The sequence below is a fragment of the Palaemon carinicauda genome, chromosome 30 (genome assembly GCF_036898095.1).
Source record: "Palaemon carinicauda isolate YSFRI2023 chromosome 30, ASM3689809v2, whole genome shotgun sequence".
NCBI classification, from domain to species: Eukaryota; Metazoa; Arthropoda; class Malacostraca; order Decapoda; family Palaemonidae; genus Palaemon; species Palaemon carinicauda.
Genome location: NC_090754.1, coordinates 40,895,411 through 40,914,010, shown reverse-complemented (window position 1 = coordinate 40,914,010; position 18,600 = coordinate 40,895,411). Strand labels below are relative to the sequence as shown.

The window sequence follows — 18,600 nt, the reverse complement described above, 5'->3', positions numbered from 1 at the left end:
TAGAGGAAGGCCAAGGTTTGGGTGGATGGATGGAGTGAAGGAAGCTCTGGGTGATAGGAGGATAGATGTGAGAGAGACAAGAGAGCGTGCTAGAAATAGGAATGAATGGCGAGCAATTGTGACGCAGTTCCGGAAGGCCCTGCTGCTGCCTCCGATGCCTTAGATGACCGCGGAGGTAGCAGCAGTAGGGGATTCAGCATTATGAAGCTTCATCTGTGGTGGATAATGTGGGAGGGTGGGCTGTGACACCCTAGCAGTACCAGCTGAACTCGGTTGAGTCCCTTGTTAGGCTGGGAGGAACGTAGAGAGTAGAGGTCCCCTTTTTGTTTTTGTTTCTTTGTTGATGTCGGCTACCCCCCAAAATTAGGGGAAGTGCCATGGTATATGTATGTATGTATGTACAAAAAGAGATGGCCCTTAGTTCACAGGATAGTTTTCCTGGATGATTAAATGGACCTTATAGGTAATTTGCCTAAGTTGTTTTATGGTATTAGAATTAGAATTTGATCTCTGTCAAATGCAATGTCATTCAGTATTACTGCCTGTGTCAAAGCTTAAACAGAATTAGATGCAAGTATAATGAGATATTTGAAAATTGGGGTTCATGATATAAGAAGTACAGCTACAAGTAAAATCGTTTATTTAGAAAGAGTTTTAAAGGCACCTCTTGGTGTACCAAATCTGTATTCGTTAAACATTACCTGGTTTACGTGTCAGGTATTTTTTACTGTATAGTCCATAGTGGCTTTTGTGGACTTGGTCTGATAGCATGGTGAATTTAATTAGTTTGGTAGATTATCTTTTGTGTTGCTGTCTAGTTACCTTGTATATTTTTTTTTCTTTTTTTTTTCTTTAAATTGTGTCTTTCTACAGTAATTAAGTATTTTTTATATAAATGAGTATTTAAGTAATAAACTAATATTTAGTAATGTTAATCTGGAGTTTAGAATTTGCAAAAGCGTAGACTACAGGTAAATCTAGGATAATATGTAACTGGTTATGGGAAACTAAATGCCTTATCTCTTTATTCAACTAGCCAACCCACCTCCACTAGAGTGTGGGAGTCAGCAAGTATAATTATCTGGGGAAGTTGAAAGAAATTAATGGCATTTTAATCAAATTATCTTTATACTCCCTTATGTTCAAATACATACACACCCTCCTCCCCAGTGACTAGTGTCATTAAGAGGATTGGGACTTTTTAACTGAAGAAGCGATACCACATACACATCATGTTAATGTTGGTAAGTCTCATTAATTTACCAGGGCCATTAGTATTTTGGAAGGAAAGAAAACCAGAACTATTAGCATTTTTAAGGGGTAACACCAACATACCTAATGGAGACAAAAGCAATATGAACATCAGTCAAGTATTGAAATGAAAAAATTATTAAAATTCCATTTAATATGAACATCAGTCGAGTATTGAAATGAAAAAATTAAAATTCCATTCATGGCCATTATTCATAGTAATAATTAACAAAAATCTAATTTTCAGAAAACAAAATTCAGGGAGCCTGTCACCATATGGAATGAAGAAGCCGTTGAAAAGCTATCTCTAAAATACTACAATGCCGATATCCATCGTGCTTCATTTGTAATGCCAACGTTTATGAGGAAAGCCTTAAAAAGGTAGAACTATAAAACCTCACAGCTTATATGTTCATATCTTTTTTTATAATGTATAAACGTAGATATTTTGTTCCAGTTTTACCAATTTTCATTAATATATATAGTAGCCCCCCATTGTTATAATATAAACTTAAATGGTCTTGAAAATATTTTTGTAAAGTGTTTTGTATGGATCAAGGAAACAAATATATACTCAAACATAAATCTAGATTAATGTTTAAAGTATTTGTATGTGTATGCTTTTATTTACCATAGTGAGAGAATAATTGATCTCTTAGAATACAGTAAGTGTTCTACATGAGAATGAGAGGCATTCGAAGAGCGGGTTCTTAAATAGAAAAGTGAAACATAATTAACTTGGGCATTTAATTAATAACTTCCAAACCCTTACTTTCCATTGTTTTCTGTCAGCTGACTTTATTAGCAGTTGTGAGCTTGTATCAAGAATTCCTACAGCTACTTACACTTAATTAATCATTTTTAAAATAAGTTTATTAACAAAATGTTTTTGAAACTGTTAATTGATTTGTATTCTGTTTTTCACTTATAAATTCTTTTTATTGCACACAGGATTTTAAAGTTCTTGTATTGGAGACTTGACTGTAAATGTAAAATGTCCCGAAAATATGTCCACACTTGAACAATATCTTCGTCTATGCCTGTCTATGAATAGAGTACAGTTAAAAAAGGTTGTTAACCCTTACTTCACAGTGTACATCTATTGACATAGATATGAGCTGCCACAATGTTTTACTACCGACGTTTATTGACCTATGCGCAGTCTGTAAACCAGGATGCGGAAAATCACATATTTTTGGTACACGTGGCAACTGCATGGTTTAATATACTAATTGGCAACCCTATCTCCTAGGTCTTGTTCATAAAAAGTTTATTAGTACCATTAGTCATCTTTTGCCTTCAGCCATGAAAGCATCAGTACTGAGCCTTCCCTGTGTGTCATATGCATGTCTGCACATGCTGTGTTATGTGATTCAGATGTTGGCTAACATTATCTCATACAGTATGTTGAATATTATCAAGATGATGTTGAAAAGCATATTGTGTATTACAAGCTGGCAATGGCAGTGATGACTCATATTTCTATATAGAGTGAATTTTATAAAACAAACTGAGAAGAGACAATGTGCAAGAGATGAAGTTTTCGAAGAAAGGGATTTTGACGAAGGAAAAATCTATTTCTGGGCGAGGGACCTGTGTCGCCTAGTGAAATGCTCCTTAAAGCACCATTTCTAAGGTATAAATACTGCTAAATATACTAGAGAAAAAAGTTGCATGGAATGCCAAGAATATACCCAGCTTGCACACCCCTAAAGGGTGTTGGTATTAAAACTGGGGCGAGTGAAACCAGTAGACTTCTCCCTCCTCAAAACCCCCCGTTACTACGAGGTGTCGTTCAATACAGCTACTCCCCCCCCCCATCACCACTACCTATCGTTCTCCCAACATTCCTTGTTAGCATCCCGTTAATGTTCGGACGTGTTTTTCATAGCTCTGTGTTATTTTGTGTTTTTGAAGATGTCAGGTGTTTTGGAGATCCCTGCTCCCAAGTTGAGTATTATATTTGTCTGTTTGGGATTTCTAGCTAGCGACACACGTTCATTTAATAACCTTGTTTGTTTTTCTTTCGGCCGCTTTGTTGACGCTCCCTTACGAGTGTGTATGCGGCCTTTTGGTGTCGCTTCCTCGGGATCCCTTTGTTTTGTAAGACTTTCTATTAGATCCTTATACTAATTGTAGTCTTATTTTCGTGTTATGGACATCTAATTGAATGTTTTGGCATGCTTTTGTCTTTTATTTAGGCTATTTGGGCAGTGTTAGCGGCTTCGGTCGGTAGCTTTTCATGCGAGAATTCATTGTTTTTTTATTTTTTTACAGGGAATCGGAACGCGTTTTGATTAATTTTAGTTCTGCCTGATGAGATCGGTATTTTACCCGATTTTGGAGGACTAGTTTTTGTTTAAAATGGTATAGTTTCCTCTCCAAGTCGGCAACTATCCAATTTTGGAAGGTTTTGGTATTATTCCTTTTTCCCCCATTTTACTCAATATGCCGATTTAGCCTATTCAATTGAATTTCATTGTATTTTATTGTTTTTCACGTCTGCCATTATATGTTGTTTTTGTTTGCGTGCTTCGCATCAGGTCTTCCTTTGTGTTTCGGAGGGTAGTACCTCCCCCTCCGATCACGGTTGTCACCTGATTTCGAGCTAGTCTCCCCCCCCCCATGGTGTCCTCTCCCCGTTTACGCCTTTCGCCACTCCCTACATAGGGGGGTAGGCTTGGGTCACGTGCTTTTAAAGAATGGGAAGTCACCCAGGGTGGGGGCTGACTCTCCCCTTGTTTCGTCTTGGTTGGCCACCAGGCGCGCAGGACTGAGTATGCGCCTCGCCTCGCGGCCCCCCTCCCCTCTCTCAGGTTATCCATCCTCGTTATTAATTCCTACTCTGTTCCGGAGGGCCGGGATATTTTGTGAATCGTATCTACTAATGGTAGTTATGTTTCTTTAATCGGATCCAGACATCCTACTCTGTTCTGATACCTTACTTTATCCTATACAGTATTTGTTTACGTAATTTTATGGATGGTTGGTTCGAGAGAGAGAGAGAGAGAGAGAGGGGCTGCGACGGAGATTATAGTTTGTTAGAGTTAATACATAGCATTTGTTTTTAACGACGCATTTCTTCCGGCGCTACATTGCTTACGTAGCATTGGGGTTTTGCACCGGATTTACGCATGTTTTCCGGCGACGCAATGGTATCTTTTTTCGTCCTTCCTGTCATTAGGTTTAATTCATTTAATTTCATGCATACCGGAGTCTACGGATTTTGATGGTTGTTTCTAGTCTGCTTGTCACTTCTTGCTTACGCTTCCCACCCCGGTGGGTATCCCGTGTGCTGAGAACTCATAAGAAAGACTACCTTTTTCATGACAGAGGCGTAACATGTTTTTTTTTTAATGCTATTTAGAGAGTAGAGGTCCCCTTTTTTGTTTTAGTTTCATTTGTTGATGTCGGCTACCCTCCAAAATTGGGGGAAGTGCCTTGGTATATGTATGTATATGTATTTCGTATTATTTCCTTTAGCTTAAGCACGCATGTTTTTCTGCTGGGTGTCACGGCGGTGTTTCGCTGGGGTTCCCGGCACAAGTTAATTTTATATTCATATACCAAATTATCTTACTCGGTGGAATTCTTACTCGCCGCACCCTAACCTCGGGAAGTAGGCTTGAGTTATACACTAAGGAGAGAAGGGAGACAGCCGAGAGAGAGAGAGAGCTCTCACGATCTGTGAGTCGAGGCAAATAGGTCTCAGGGGGCATGTTGACAATAGCAGGAGGTGGTCCCCTTATGGTAGAAGATTTTGAATAACATACGCCGGGTTTACAACTCTTCTTCCCTTGATACGAGCGCCCGTCTTTGGAAGATCTATTACGGGTAGATAAGGTTCCCAAGGAAACTGTTATCTAGCCAAAAGAGCCTGGGTTCGGACTTTAAATGAGTGGGAATGTGTCGATGCTAAGTTAACCCTTCATAAGAATACGTACACTATGTTTGAGGTGGATGGGCAAACCCCGCCACCATGTACCACCAAGGTAGTAGGCCTTACCTTACAGGTGGATATGGAAGGCAAGCCCATGCTGCAACTAAGGAGGCCGGAACTAACTTCCCTGTTGTTCCCGGGAGGCCAAGAATGCTGGATCGATGCACCAGCTACTTTCGCAGCAGGGTCATTGAACTAGGACTGTGCCACCACACAGTTTAGTGAACGCCTCCCCGGACTTCCAGATACTCTGAATAAGATGCAAGAACCAGGCTAGGTAGATCTATCAACTTAGCCACGTAGACTTTGTTAGTCTACGAGAGGAGCCACTTTTTTAAGATCCTGACAAAGTCTTTGCCTCACGCACTACAGTGTGATACATATGACTTTGCAGTGGTCCGTCGCACTTGCTGGAAGCTCGTCTTACTTGAGGACTCCATTAGACATGAGCCTAACAGGTTACTTAAGGCCTCAATCTGGGGAGCGGACTTCTTCCGAAGGACGTGGTAAATAGCGTCCTCGGAGAAGCAGCTGGAGTCAACCAAAGCCTCAGAGTCCGGTGGGGTCTAATTCCAAAAAAAAAAAAAATTCAAGCCCACTGGACCGCAATCACGAGGCAGATGACGACCAAGGAAGTTTCAGTCCTTCCAAAGGCCACGGGCTCAGGATGTGCTACAGGATAGAATTTCTTTGTATGGTTTTTGTACTGAGAGAGAGAGATTTTTTTATCATGTTGTATTTCATGCTTTATGGTATGTATATGTAAATCAGATATATCTGTTTGAAGAGACAAGGATAGTTTTCTTAGGATATGAATTAGATAATTTTTTTCCTAATTTTTGGTGTTTTTTTTTTTTCTTTATTATAGTGATTGGCATTTATTGTAAATGTCTAGCTATAAGGATTGCTATTTTTTTTTTTTTTTTATGAAATCAAGTTTGTATACAGGTATGTGATATGATTTTCTGTTTTATGTAGAGGGAAAGTGAGTTATGCCGAGAGATGATTCACATATTTCATTATTGTTTTGTTTTTGTTTGATCATAGGAATTTGTATTATAAGTGCATATTGATAGAGATCACAAAATTTTAATATGATCGAGCAAGTCATGTTTATGTTTAAATTATAGTTTTTTTATCTTTAGTAGAGAGAGAGAGAGAGAGAGAGAGTGAGTGTGTGTGTGTGTGTGTATTTTCTTTCCATTTACTTATCTGATTCATTGTTATATTTTATGTAGATCGATTGCTTTTTATTCACTTACATATATTTTGCATATAGAAATGGTATTTGTGTAATGGCTGCCTACAATGTAGCAGACTTTGGAAATTCTGCAGTCAGCTATTGACCATGGCTATGGATCAATTAGGCAAAATTCATATAAGAGTGGTGAGTATCCAAGTTTAAAGAATTATTTGCATGCTTCAAGATTTCATAAAAATCATACTGTATTTCTCATTTCATCAATTATTTTTTTTCATTTTAGATGTGCTTCGTTTTATTTTTCTTAGTACGCAGTTTGCTATTGGTATATCCATTCAGTATTGTAAGGATTCAAAGTTAAATTCATAATATTGAAGAGGACATTATTCTATGAAGAATTGTGTACCACATGTTCCAAATTCACATAACCTGCTTAATCATTATCATCTCCTACGCCTATTGATGCAAAGGGACTCTTAGATTTTGCCAGTTGTCTCTATCTTGAGTTTTTAATTCAATACTTCTCCATTATGTGCTTCATAGTCCTCAGCCATGTAGACCTGGGTCTTCCAACTCTTCTAGTGCCTTGTGGAGCCCAGTTGAATGTTCTGTGAACTAATCTCTCTTGGGGAGTACGGAGAGTTTGCTCAAACCATCTCCATCTACCCCTCATAATGATCTCATCCACATATGGCACTCGAGTAATCTTTTATTGTTTCATGTCTAATCCTGTCCTGCAATTTAACTCCCAATATCCTTCTGAGGGCTTTGTTCTCAAATCTACTAAATCTATTGGAGATTGTTTCATTGTCATACCTTGACTCATGTCTATAGAGTAACACCAATCTCACTAAACTGATATATAATCTGATTTTTATATGTAATTTCAGGCGATTTGAAAAAGTGTATGGTAGAGTACTAATTAATAGGATAAAGGATAAACAGAGAATGCAATCTTAGAAGTACAGGGTAGTTTTAGAAGAAGATGGGGATGTATGACTCGTATTTTTACAGTTTAGGCAGATATGCAAGAAATATTTAGCAAAATGCAAAGAGGTGTATGTTGCGTTTATGAATCTGGAGAAAGCGTATGATAGAGTTAATAGGGAACCAATATCTAATGTGATGAGGTTATATGGGATTAGGGGAAGGTTGTTGCAAGCAGTGAAGTGTTTCTATGTTGGTAGTAAGCGTGTGTTAGGATAGGAAATGAAGTGAGCAAGCGGTTTCCAGTGAGAGTGGGGCTGAGACAGGGATGTGTGATATCGCCATGGTTTTTCAATTTGTTTGTTGATGGAGTGGTGCGAGAGGTGAATGGTCGAGCATTGAAACTCATAGACAAGACTGATCAAGAATGGGAGGTAAATTAGTTGTTGTTTGCGGATAATACTCGACTGGTTGTAGACTCGGAAGATAAGCTTGGTCGATTAATGACAGAGTTTAGAAGTGTATGAAGAGAAGGAAGTTGAGAGTTCATGTGGGTAAGAGTAAGGTTAAGAGATGCACGAGAAGGGAGGGTGGTGCGAGGTTGAATGTCTTGTTGAATGGAGAGTTACATGAGGAAGTAGATCAGTTTAAGTACTTGGGGTCTGGAAGCAGATGTACGTCTGGTGAATGAAGGATGCAAAGTGTTGGGGGCAGTGAAGGGAGTGGTAAAGAATAGAGGGTTTGGCATGAATGTAAAGAGAGTTCTTTATGAGAAAGTGATTGTACCAACTGTGATGTATGGATCGGAGTTGTGGGGAATAAAAATGACGGAGACAGAAATTGAATGTGTTTGAGATTAAGTGTCTGAGAAGTCTGGCTGGTGTATCTCAATTAGATAGGGTTAGGAATGAAGTAGTGAGGGTGAGAAAGTGTAAAAAATTATTTAGCAGCTATAGTGGATATGAATGTGTTGAGGTGGTTTGGCCATGTTGAAAGAATGGAAAGTGGCTGCTAAAGAAGGTGATGAATGCAAGAGTTGATGGGAGAAGTACAAGAGGAAGGTCAAGGTTCGGGTGGATGGATGGAGTGAAGAAGGCTCTGGGTGATAGGAGGAATGATGTGAGAGAGGCAAGAGAGCGTGCCAGAAATAGTAATGAATGGCGAGCGATTGTGATGCAGTTCCGGTAGGCCGTGCTGCTTCCTCCGGTCGTCTTGGTGACCGTGTAGGTAACAGCAGTAGGGGATTCAAGGAATAAAACTTGAGCAGAGGTAGCAGCAGTAGGGTATTCAGCGGATGAAACTTCATTGTGGTGGATAACGGGGGAGGGTTGGCTGTGGCAGCTTAACAGTACCAGCCAAACCTGGCTGAATCCCTTGTCAGCTACCCCCCCCCAAAATTGGGGGGAGTGCCTTAGTAAATAGAATAGATTTGACCTAGCCATTGTCTGATTTGTTTTTTTCAATCTTTCATTAAATTCTAATTCTAAAGACCCTGTATTGGTGATCATAATTCCTGAATACTTAAATTTTTCTACCTCATTAATCCTTTCTCCTTCCAATGATATTTCATCTACCATTGCATACTCCATTCTCATCATCTCTGTCTTTCTTCTATTTAACTTCAGCCCAACCTGGTGTGATATTTCATGTATTCTGGTAAGCAAGCATTGCAAATCCTGTGGTATTCTGCTAATGACAGCATCATCAGCATACTCTAGGTTTGCTAAATTCCTTATCACCAATCCTTCTCCACCATCTCTGGCTATTCTGCGCATTACAAAATCCACGGGAAGAATAAACAACATACAGTAGGTAACAACACATTTCCATGGCATACCCTGCTGTTCACTGGAAATTCATTTGAAAAGACTCCATTAACTTTGCACTTACTATGCTCATGAACAGATTTCATCAAATTTAGATATTTAAGAATTCCATAATAACGCAGGACTCTCCACAAAATTGGCCGTTGCACATTATCAAAGGCTTTTTCATAGTCCACAAATGTCATCAAAAGGGGATTTCTATATTCTACGCATTGCTGTACAACATGTCTCAAAACAAAAATTTGGTCAGTGCAACTTCTACCTTTTCTAAATCCTTCTTGTTCATCTCTCAGCTTTTCATCAATCTTACTCTCCAGTCTCTTTATAATAAGCATATAATATATTTTCTTAACAACCAATGTAAGTGTTATGCCTCTGTCATTATTACAATCAGTTAGGTCTTCTTTTTTTTTTTGCTATTTTCACCAATACTCCTAACTCCCATTCATCAGGTTTTGCTTCTTCATGCCACATTCTACAAAATAATCTTGCAAGTAGTCTGGGAGTCGCTTCATTTTCCGCCAGTATCATCTCAGCAGTTATATCATCGTAACCCGAGGCTTTCCATCTCTTTAGTTTCTTCAGTATAGCTTTCACTTCTAACACACTGAATTCATTCATGGGCATACCAGGGTCTTCATCAGCTTCCGGTATATTAATCAAATTATTCCCTTCATATCACCTATTCATAACCTCATTAATGTGTTCCATCCAACGTTGTCTTTCTTCATCTTCTGTTGCTTTAAGAGCTATCTCTCTTTTTGATGAGTATATGCTTATTCTTCTTTGCCCCAGTTGAGATTTCATTAATATTTCTATGAGCAATTCTTACACCATAGCCAGTTCCTCAATCCATAACATAGTCACCCTCATCTGCTTTACTGTCTAAATATTTTCTCCAGTCATTCCTGGCTTTTCTTTTGGCCTCACTATCAATACTGGAATACTTGGCATGCTCCACCTTGCAATTTTCATTACTTCCTCGAACAATATCTTGAAGAATCCTGGTTTGTTTAGCCACTACTGTTTACATAAACCTTGCATTCTTTACATTGAGTATTATTTCAGCAATACAGTAGCTGAAATCAGCTGTTAAAGCTTTTGCCAGGTGTAACTACCTTTTAGTGGAGGGGTAGACCAACCACCTTGATCTCACCAGCACTAACAACCACCGCCACTCTTTATTTCAGCTCGGTAGAGGTAAGACATAGTCTTGCTCTCCCATTAAACATTTCAGCCGACTTACGATTAAAAACAACTGGCCTAAAGTTTTAAAACACTTCTTATTCTCTTCAGATGGTCACTCGGGCTTCTTTTAAGTGTGTACTTCGTTGCTTTGCTTGGATGTCGGACAACTTCCTTTCTCGAGGGAGAGTCAACCTTCACCAGGTGCTTGGCAACTTACCCTTCTGTCCAGCAATCATCGCGCTTCCTGGGAGAATTGCAGACAGTGACAACAGGGGTTAATCTTTGCGACCAAAGAGTTAAGTCTCTCGTATAGATGCTATGCTACACTTTTTGATGAGGCTAGCGAACTGAGAAACCAAGCGTATGGCGGCCGTGTTCCAGTAATTATTATTTTAGTGTATTATTTAAATATAAGTTATTATACTTGAATAATTTTTTTTTTACATTTTATTAATTTTCTTCTTATAATATATATATATATATATATATATATATATATATATATATATATATATATATATATATATATTATACACAATTTTTTATATTTTAATTATTTTTAATATTTAATTTTTGAACATTCGATTATCACGGTTTTTATGGATTTATGGTGGAAATAAACTATATTAATATATTGAAAAATCCATGATAATCGAACCGCGAAGTAGCGAGGGGTTACTGTACTGTTTCGCTGAGAAGTCGTGCGCAGTGTTGCACACCCATCCACTGAGCTTTATCAGGGTGGGTAGGTGAGCTCACCTGCCTGACGAAGGTTTGTGAACAACCCAAGTTGCTCGCCTTAATACCCATTTCGATTTTGTGAGAAAATACTCACCGGCACAGAGCTTCAGCTTACTGTTAAGTGTGCAATTAATTCACATTACCTGTACTCATCCCTACAGGAAAGCGTCGACTTTCTCCTCTCCAGCGTTTGCTGGCAAGCCTGGACAAAGCTGCCTAGTGTTTGTGTTCTTTGCGTTCTGGGCGAGATTGCTTTTCTTCATGGAAATCTCCCTTCCCTGAGGAGGTTCACACAACAGGAGTTCGTTTCAGCCTTTATGGCAGTATAAAGGCTGAAACATACTCCTTAGGTCCAATGATGACTGCACAAAATGTAACACCTCGGCTCCCTTGTAGAACAATTAGGAGATGGTTGGGGGCAGATGTTATTTGTGAGTAAGTCTAGGATGAATTTGCAAGCGACTGGCAATTTCCTATATCACCCTATCCTTTCTTGGGGTTCAGCATCCGAGGAACTCTGCAAGCTGACTGCAGGTGGGTACCATGCCCTTTGTGTAGCCTGATGTTTATATATTTGTCCAGATTCTGCAAGTGAGGTGGAGTCGGGCTACATCTAGGTTAAGTGAGGAGCCTAGTTCCAAAATTACATTGACCTGGTCAAGTCACATTGCTAAATTCTATACCTTAACACCAGTCGCCCAGGCTGTTATCCTATAAGGATACGAGGTGTCAGGATGTTCTTTGAACAGCTCGTGCAAAGCGCAGTGTTACCCTGGGACAGTCACCAGCCAGTTGATTTCAAGACGTCCACCCATGTAGCAAGTCTCGTACGTACAGCTTAATGTTTGTATATAGTGCCGGAACAAATGACAAATTTGGAATCATTTGCATCTTTCCCAACTATACAAACCTGGAGCTCATTAGACCTACTGGTCCTGTCATCAAACACCCCCCCCCCCCCCCCCCCCCCCCCCCCCGATGTCCTGCCACAATTGCAAAGTGATGGTTGTCTGCCGGTGTAAGTGGGGTGGTTGGTGTATCATTGCTTCCCCCTTTTTGTTAACTAGCAGAAGCTTTAATGGCTGTTTTGAGCTATCACCGAATTAGTACTCCTACGTAAAGAGCTCTAGGTTTGTGTAATTAGAAAAATACACTCATCACTTTCTGTTTATGATTACCGAGCTCTGGGTCCTATGGTGGCTACTTGCGACATGGTCTTTTGACTTTTTAGTTCAATTAATTTATAATTTTATTTCATATATATTTCAAATATTTTAAGAATAACAGTCTGGAGTCCCATATTTCAAGGATGGTTTGTTGTCATAATCTAGACCTGTTGAGTCTAAAACTATGGGAGTAGAAATAAATTTTGATATTTTTTTTTTTTGGTTCCCACGGGAGTAAAAACCGTTGGAGACATAACTAAAGCAGTTAAAATCTTATAACTAGGTGTAATAACAGTAGCTGGGAGGAGGGAAGCCACAAGAAAATTGGACAATATGAGGTTCTGAACTCTAGTACGGCTTCAGTTAGAGCTTTCCCTATTCCTGATGGAAAAGTGTGAAGTGAAGGAAGTCAGTCAGGATTATCTGCTTCACCTGGCAGTGTCCTTCCGACGGCCACAGTCCACATCCAGTCGTGTAAATTCTTCAATGCTAAATAGGTAGATCAACAACTCTGTTGGGGCGGGGGATTTCTCCATTAATGCCTTTAATCCAGATGGAGGTTGCAGTATCATGGAACAGAACTGTGAACGATCTACATTCTTTGCTCAGTATACCTCCTGCCATTCATCAGCTCTCCCCCTCTAATTCAACCACCAGTGACATCATTATCCTATTACCTAGGGCTGGTGAAGGACTTTGCCCTTTAAATAGAGAAGTTCAGGCCATGCTAGGGAAGAAGGCCGCTCTTAACGAGGTCGATGACTGTTCCCCAGGCTTCTTCAGTACTCTTTCTTGTAAATTTCTGGAGGTTGGAGACCAATCATAGTGTTCTGTGAAAAGATGAAGTGCCTGTCATAGTCACAGACGATCAGGCCTCTGGACTTCATAACGATCGATCTCAAAGATGCATACTTCCCAATCCCAGTCCAACGTACTTCCAGGAAGTACCTCGAATTTGTCATTGCCTCTCGACAGCACCACAAATCTTCACGCTGGTATCAGCTTGAGAAAATACAAACGGCATTTGTCTCCTATGATACCTAGACGATTGGTTGATCTTGGCGGACTCACAGGAAGACCTAAGCCGAGATAGGCTTCTCTTGTTTTATAATGATCTAGGGGTCGTGGTGAATCAGTTTGTCAATCTGGTGAAGCCCAGAGACTTGTCTATCTGTCTCCAACACCAAGGTGTTCCTTAGGGAAACTGCCTTGTCCTTACCCCACTTACGTGGCACAGTGAGAGGTGACATCATTCTTCCACTTCAATACCCAGAACCCAGTTAACCCGAGTTTGATTACTGGTGACAAAGGTCTCAGCCTTGGTGCCTGACCGGATTAAGTCAGTACACCTCTTCCTCTTTTTCGGATTTGCCAAATCCTGTGTCATTGTGAAGAAAGCAACTGCACCCGACCAACAGTTGATCCAAAAAGTTCTTCAGGTCTTCTCCATGGCTCAGGTTCAAGTGTTGAGAATAAATCCCTCATGCTCTGCAATCTGCATGATCACCGCTGCATCAGTGGGTAAAAGAAAAGGGTCTGCATCCACTGCCACGTTAACATTTTAGGGAAAAAAGAACAAGAGGAATGACCTTGCTAGATCAATTAGAGCAAGGGGATTCCTTAGACGAGAGAACTGAGAAAACCTGTCTACACTACCAATCGCCCCACCCAAGCAGACTCTGACCATGGCAACTAAAGGGCGGATTAAAACACGAGGACGGAAGTATCGAAAAATGAATGTTTTCTGTCCCTTGACAGAAGGCAAGACAGTATCATACTAAAGAATACATGGAAGGAGCTTGACAAATGTAGACTTAGGCCCAAGATTATCCGCCTCCGCTAGCCGGAATAAGGAGTTGTTGCGTTGATTATGTCCCAGGACTCCCCCACCCTCACGAGACTAAGTCATGACAATTACCACAGTAGAATCCTCACATACTAGACTGAGCACTGAAACTAAGTGATATTGTGACTTAGAGGGGAGGATACCTTTTGAGGCTGAAATATCAAACTCTTACACTCTCACAGGCTGCCGAAAATGTAAGTGCCTGTATCTGAGGTGGAGTGTAGCCTTGCCAATAATCACGACGTGGCATCTAAATCCTTGCCAATAATCACGACATGGCATCTAAATTCTTGTATGAGCAGTCAGAGTGGTGTTGGAAAGTTACCTGTCTTGATTCCCATATCACGAGAGAGAGAGGGGGAGAAGAGAAGAGAGGGGGAGAAGAGAAGAGAGAGAGGGAGGGAAGGAAAGGAGAAAGAAGAGAAGAGAAGAGAGAGAGAGGGGGAAGAAGAGAAGAGAGAGAGAGAGAGAGAGAGGGAAGAAGAGAAAGAGGGAAGAAAAGAGAGAGAGAGAGAGAGGGAAGAAGAGAAAGAGGGAAGAAGAGAAGAGAGAGAGAGAGAGGGAAGAAGAGAAAGAGGGAAGAAGAGAAGAGAGCGAGAGAGAGGGAAGAAGAGAAGAGAGCGAGAGAGAGGGAAGAAGAGAAGAGAGCGAGAGAGAGGGAAGAAGAGAAGAGAGAGAGAGAGAGGGAAGAAGAGAAGAGAGCGAGAGAGAGGGAAGAAGAGAAGAGAGCGAGAGAGAGGGAAGAAGAGAAGAGAGGGAAGAAGAGAAGAGCGAGAGAGAGGGAAGAAGAGAAGAGAGCGAGAGAGAGGGAAGAAGAGAAGAGAGCGAGAGAGAGGGAAGAAGAGAAGAGCGAGAGAGAGGGAAGAAGAGAAGAGCGAGAGAGAGGGAAGAAGAGAAGAGAGCGAGAGAGAGGGAAGAAGAGAAGAGCGAGAGAGAGGGAAGAAGAGAAGAGAGCGAGAGAGAGGGAAGAAGAGAAGAGAGCGAGAGAGAGGGAAGAAGAGAAGAGCGAGAGAGAGGGAAGAAGAGAAGGGCGAGAGAGAGGGAAGAAGAGAAGAGCGAGAGAGGGAAGAAGAGAAGAGAGAGAGAGGGAAGAAGAGAAGAGAGGGGAGAAGAGAGAGAGAGAAGAGAGGGGAGAAGAGAGAGAGAAGAGAAGAGAGAGAGGGAGAGAAAGAGAAGAGGAGAGGAGAAGAGAGAGAAAAAAGAGAAAGATAGAGAGAACGCGCGAGACAGAAAACCTAGTGTTTTGCCTTGATGTTGGGGCATAGCAAGATCTTGTTTCATGGAGAAAAGAAGAGAGAGAGAGAGAGAGAGAGGGGAGGAGAGAAGAGAAAGAGGGGAGAGAGAGAGAGAGGAGAGGGGAGAGAGAGAGAGGAGAGGGGAGAGAGAGAGAGGAGAGGGGAGAGAGAGAGAGAGGAGAGGGGAGAGAGAGAGAGGAGAGGGGAGAGAGAGAGAGAGAGAGAGAAGAGGAGAGAAGAGAGAGAGAAAAAAAAGAGAAAGAGAACGCGCGAGACAGAAAACCTAGTGTTTTGCCTTGATGTTGGGGCATAGCAAGATCTTGTTGCATGGAGGGAGATCAGTACGTAGACCAGCGTGATGGGGCAAAGTGCTGTGACTCAAAACCCACTGAAGAACCAGCACAGTGTCTATACGTATGAAGACTACCTCACAGCGACAGAACTCGGCGGAGTCAGTCGCACGGCTCATGGTCCACATGTAAGGAAATAGCTTGTTGATTGGAGGTTCCAATTCCTCCAAGGTTGACCTCTTTCAGGCTTATAGTCTTCTTAGGGGGGTTCTAGTAATATTCTTGAAACAATAGAAGGGAAGAGGAAAAGATCAGCACCATTCATCCCCATCAACGGTGCTCTCTACCGTACGAGACAACACTGGTAGCAGGCACGAGCAACTTCACCACACACCAATACTGTACAGCGCTCATTCTGCTCCAGTTCCACCCTCGTGCATGCGGGGTATTCGATCCGAATCACACAAGCTCTGGCTTATCGGTCTTCTTGAACTTTGACGATGACATCTTCTTTAGGTCAGAAGTAGCAGAGTTCGGTTGAGGGCACTGCATTCAGTACTACAAGACCAAAAGCATTATGTGCCTTTTTCAGTGTTGGATAGTTGATAGTCCAGGAAAGTGTTAAATTGGGTAGTACCGTTCATCCAGACCAACTGCGAGACTTCCCTGGATGGATCGGATCTTGATACCGCACTCTCTCTACCATGCACAAGCAGTCGTACAAATCAGTGACAACGCTTATACCCTAGGAAACCCTCCACTTAGCAAACCACCACACCTGACAGAGCACTAGTTATATATCTAAGGAATGCCAACTTTCAGGTTCTCAATCACCATTGTTGTAAGACTACACTGGCACAGGAATGAGCAGTAACAGACATCTGCCCAACAGGAACAAGTATTTTGCAGATAACAGCAATTTTCTTATAAGGAAATAAATAGATATCTATAACAACTGATTCCATAATTACAATCAACATAATCATCCAAGCTGTGAACAAAATTTTAAGCAAAAAGTCAACTTAAATTTAGAGTACTAGTTCAGTTTATAAGAAATTTGATTTACAATTACTTTAAATAAACAGGTTTTGCTTAAGCAAATATGATCTAGTGTTTTAATCTTTTATTCAATTTTTCATTAAATTTTCAGCAGCAAATTCACATAAATACTTATGTATATTTTCACATATTCCAATGATATCTCAAACAGCTGCCTAAATATCCTGTGCTCTAATTTCAATAATACCAATAGAATAAAGCACAGTCAATGGAAAAACTAAATTAGTTTCACAGTAATTGAAAACTACAATTAGTTTGTACAAGTTCACCCTTGACAAATATTAATAAAATGTTATAGTTTCAACCCTAAAATAAGTTACAATGTTTCAACCCCTACTGAATAATATATTGTATAATATAAATCTATAATTGAGAAGCTTCCATATATTTGGTTACCACCATGTCCCTATTAAATGAATATGGCTCAAAAACATTCCAAAAATAAAAAGGGTTTTATGCTAACTGTCTATAAAGAAATAGTGCTGCATCAATAATAAAATATTCAAACATTACTGTAATCATTGACTGACAGTACTGTTTTATGATTAAGTATGCCAAGAAATTGCAAAAAATTCATTATGTAATTTCCCTAAAAAATACAATTTGTCAGTGAAATCACAGATTAACACTAATCATAGATATCACAGTACCAAGCATGTGCACCTACATTATCTCTATCTAAACAGCTGGCCTTAATTAACATATGCAGATGATGCAAACTGACACTTCAAACAGAAAATGTGAAACAAGGTGAAATTATGAAATGTATGTTTAAGTCAATATGACTAGGATGAGGGAAAAATACATGGATATTGAAATCCATTCACCAAAACATTAAGCAATTTGAACAAGAAAATGGTGCAAATATTCCACAGATGATAAGTGGTGGTTATGATATCTTACTGCAGACCATTAGATGCTCATTTGTTTTAAATTATCCAATGCAGTGTTTAAATTTCAGCACTTTTAGGATGCATAACCAATCTTAGCTGGCCGCAATAATATACCCGTTACAGCCTCTCAAAACACAGGGAAACGAGTCAAGTTCTGTTTTATGATGAGCAAAATTGTTACATTGAAAGGCCAAAAGCCTTCAATTTTTCTAATCTAAGTGAAAATACACTGCACATGGTGCTGAATGGCCTCAAAGTACCTGCGCCAATACTTTTACATCAAAAATTTAAAAATTAAACATCTAAATCTTATTTCTATAATCTAGGGTCTCAATTTTGTTTTGCATATTTTCACAGGAAAAACCTCAACAAGTTTCCCAACTCCAACAAAACCTTCATTCACATAAACAGCAAACATGCGTGGAGGCATAAAAGCCAGCCACTTTAAACCAAAACTACATTCATTGTTACTACTGTATTCAATAAACTATACTATCACTTTATGGTGGGTCAATGTGTTGGACTGGGGCATTCATGAAACTACACAAATGAAAATGCGGATGCAACTTACTTCCTATTGAAGGTCCACTAAAGTCTATAACACTTAACATATACTGGAAAAACATGCAAGATTATATACTGTGCAAAAAGATTCAATCAACAAACAGTATACAGTATCCATTTCTATAGTGCCAGTTCTTACAGTTTTGGGTCCTGCTTTTGGTTGTTATTTGAGTTTGATAATGACATTTAGGAGAGACAAAAACTCCATTAATTAATAACAATAAAAAAAGCATTATAGAAAGAGGCACTAAATGGATTACATTACAACAAAAAAATCTAAAGCAGGATTATATTGATATTAAATATAGTTACAAGCATCCCAGAAAGAAGCTACAATGAAACGAAATAATGGCCAACACATTATAACCCATTTTGTATATAAAGTAAAATTAGACCTTAATAATAAAAACGTAATATACAAACATATAGGGGCAGAAATTAAAGCCATATTTTTAACACAAAAATACCTACAT

The 18,600-nt window shown here is 39.8% G+C and overlaps 1 protein-coding gene across 5 annotated transcripts in view; it reads left to right on the top strand.

The window, feature by feature from the left end:
* LOC137623048 (spermidine synthase-like) overlaps positions 1–1,984 on the top strand; it is a 97,983-nt gene extending 95,999 nt beyond the window's left edge. For all 5 annotated transcript variants that reach the window (XM_068353685.1, XM_068353687.1, XM_068353684.1 and 2 more), the window contains exon 8: positions 1,499–1,984. In XM_068353685.1, coding sequence (XP_068209786.1) covers positions 1,499–1,636 — 138 coding nt within the window. In that variant the 3' untranslated portion in view covers positions 1,637–1,984. The remainder of the gene's footprint in view (positions 1–1,498) is intronic.
* The last annotated feature ends 16,616 nt before the right edge of the window (positions 1,985–18,600 follow it).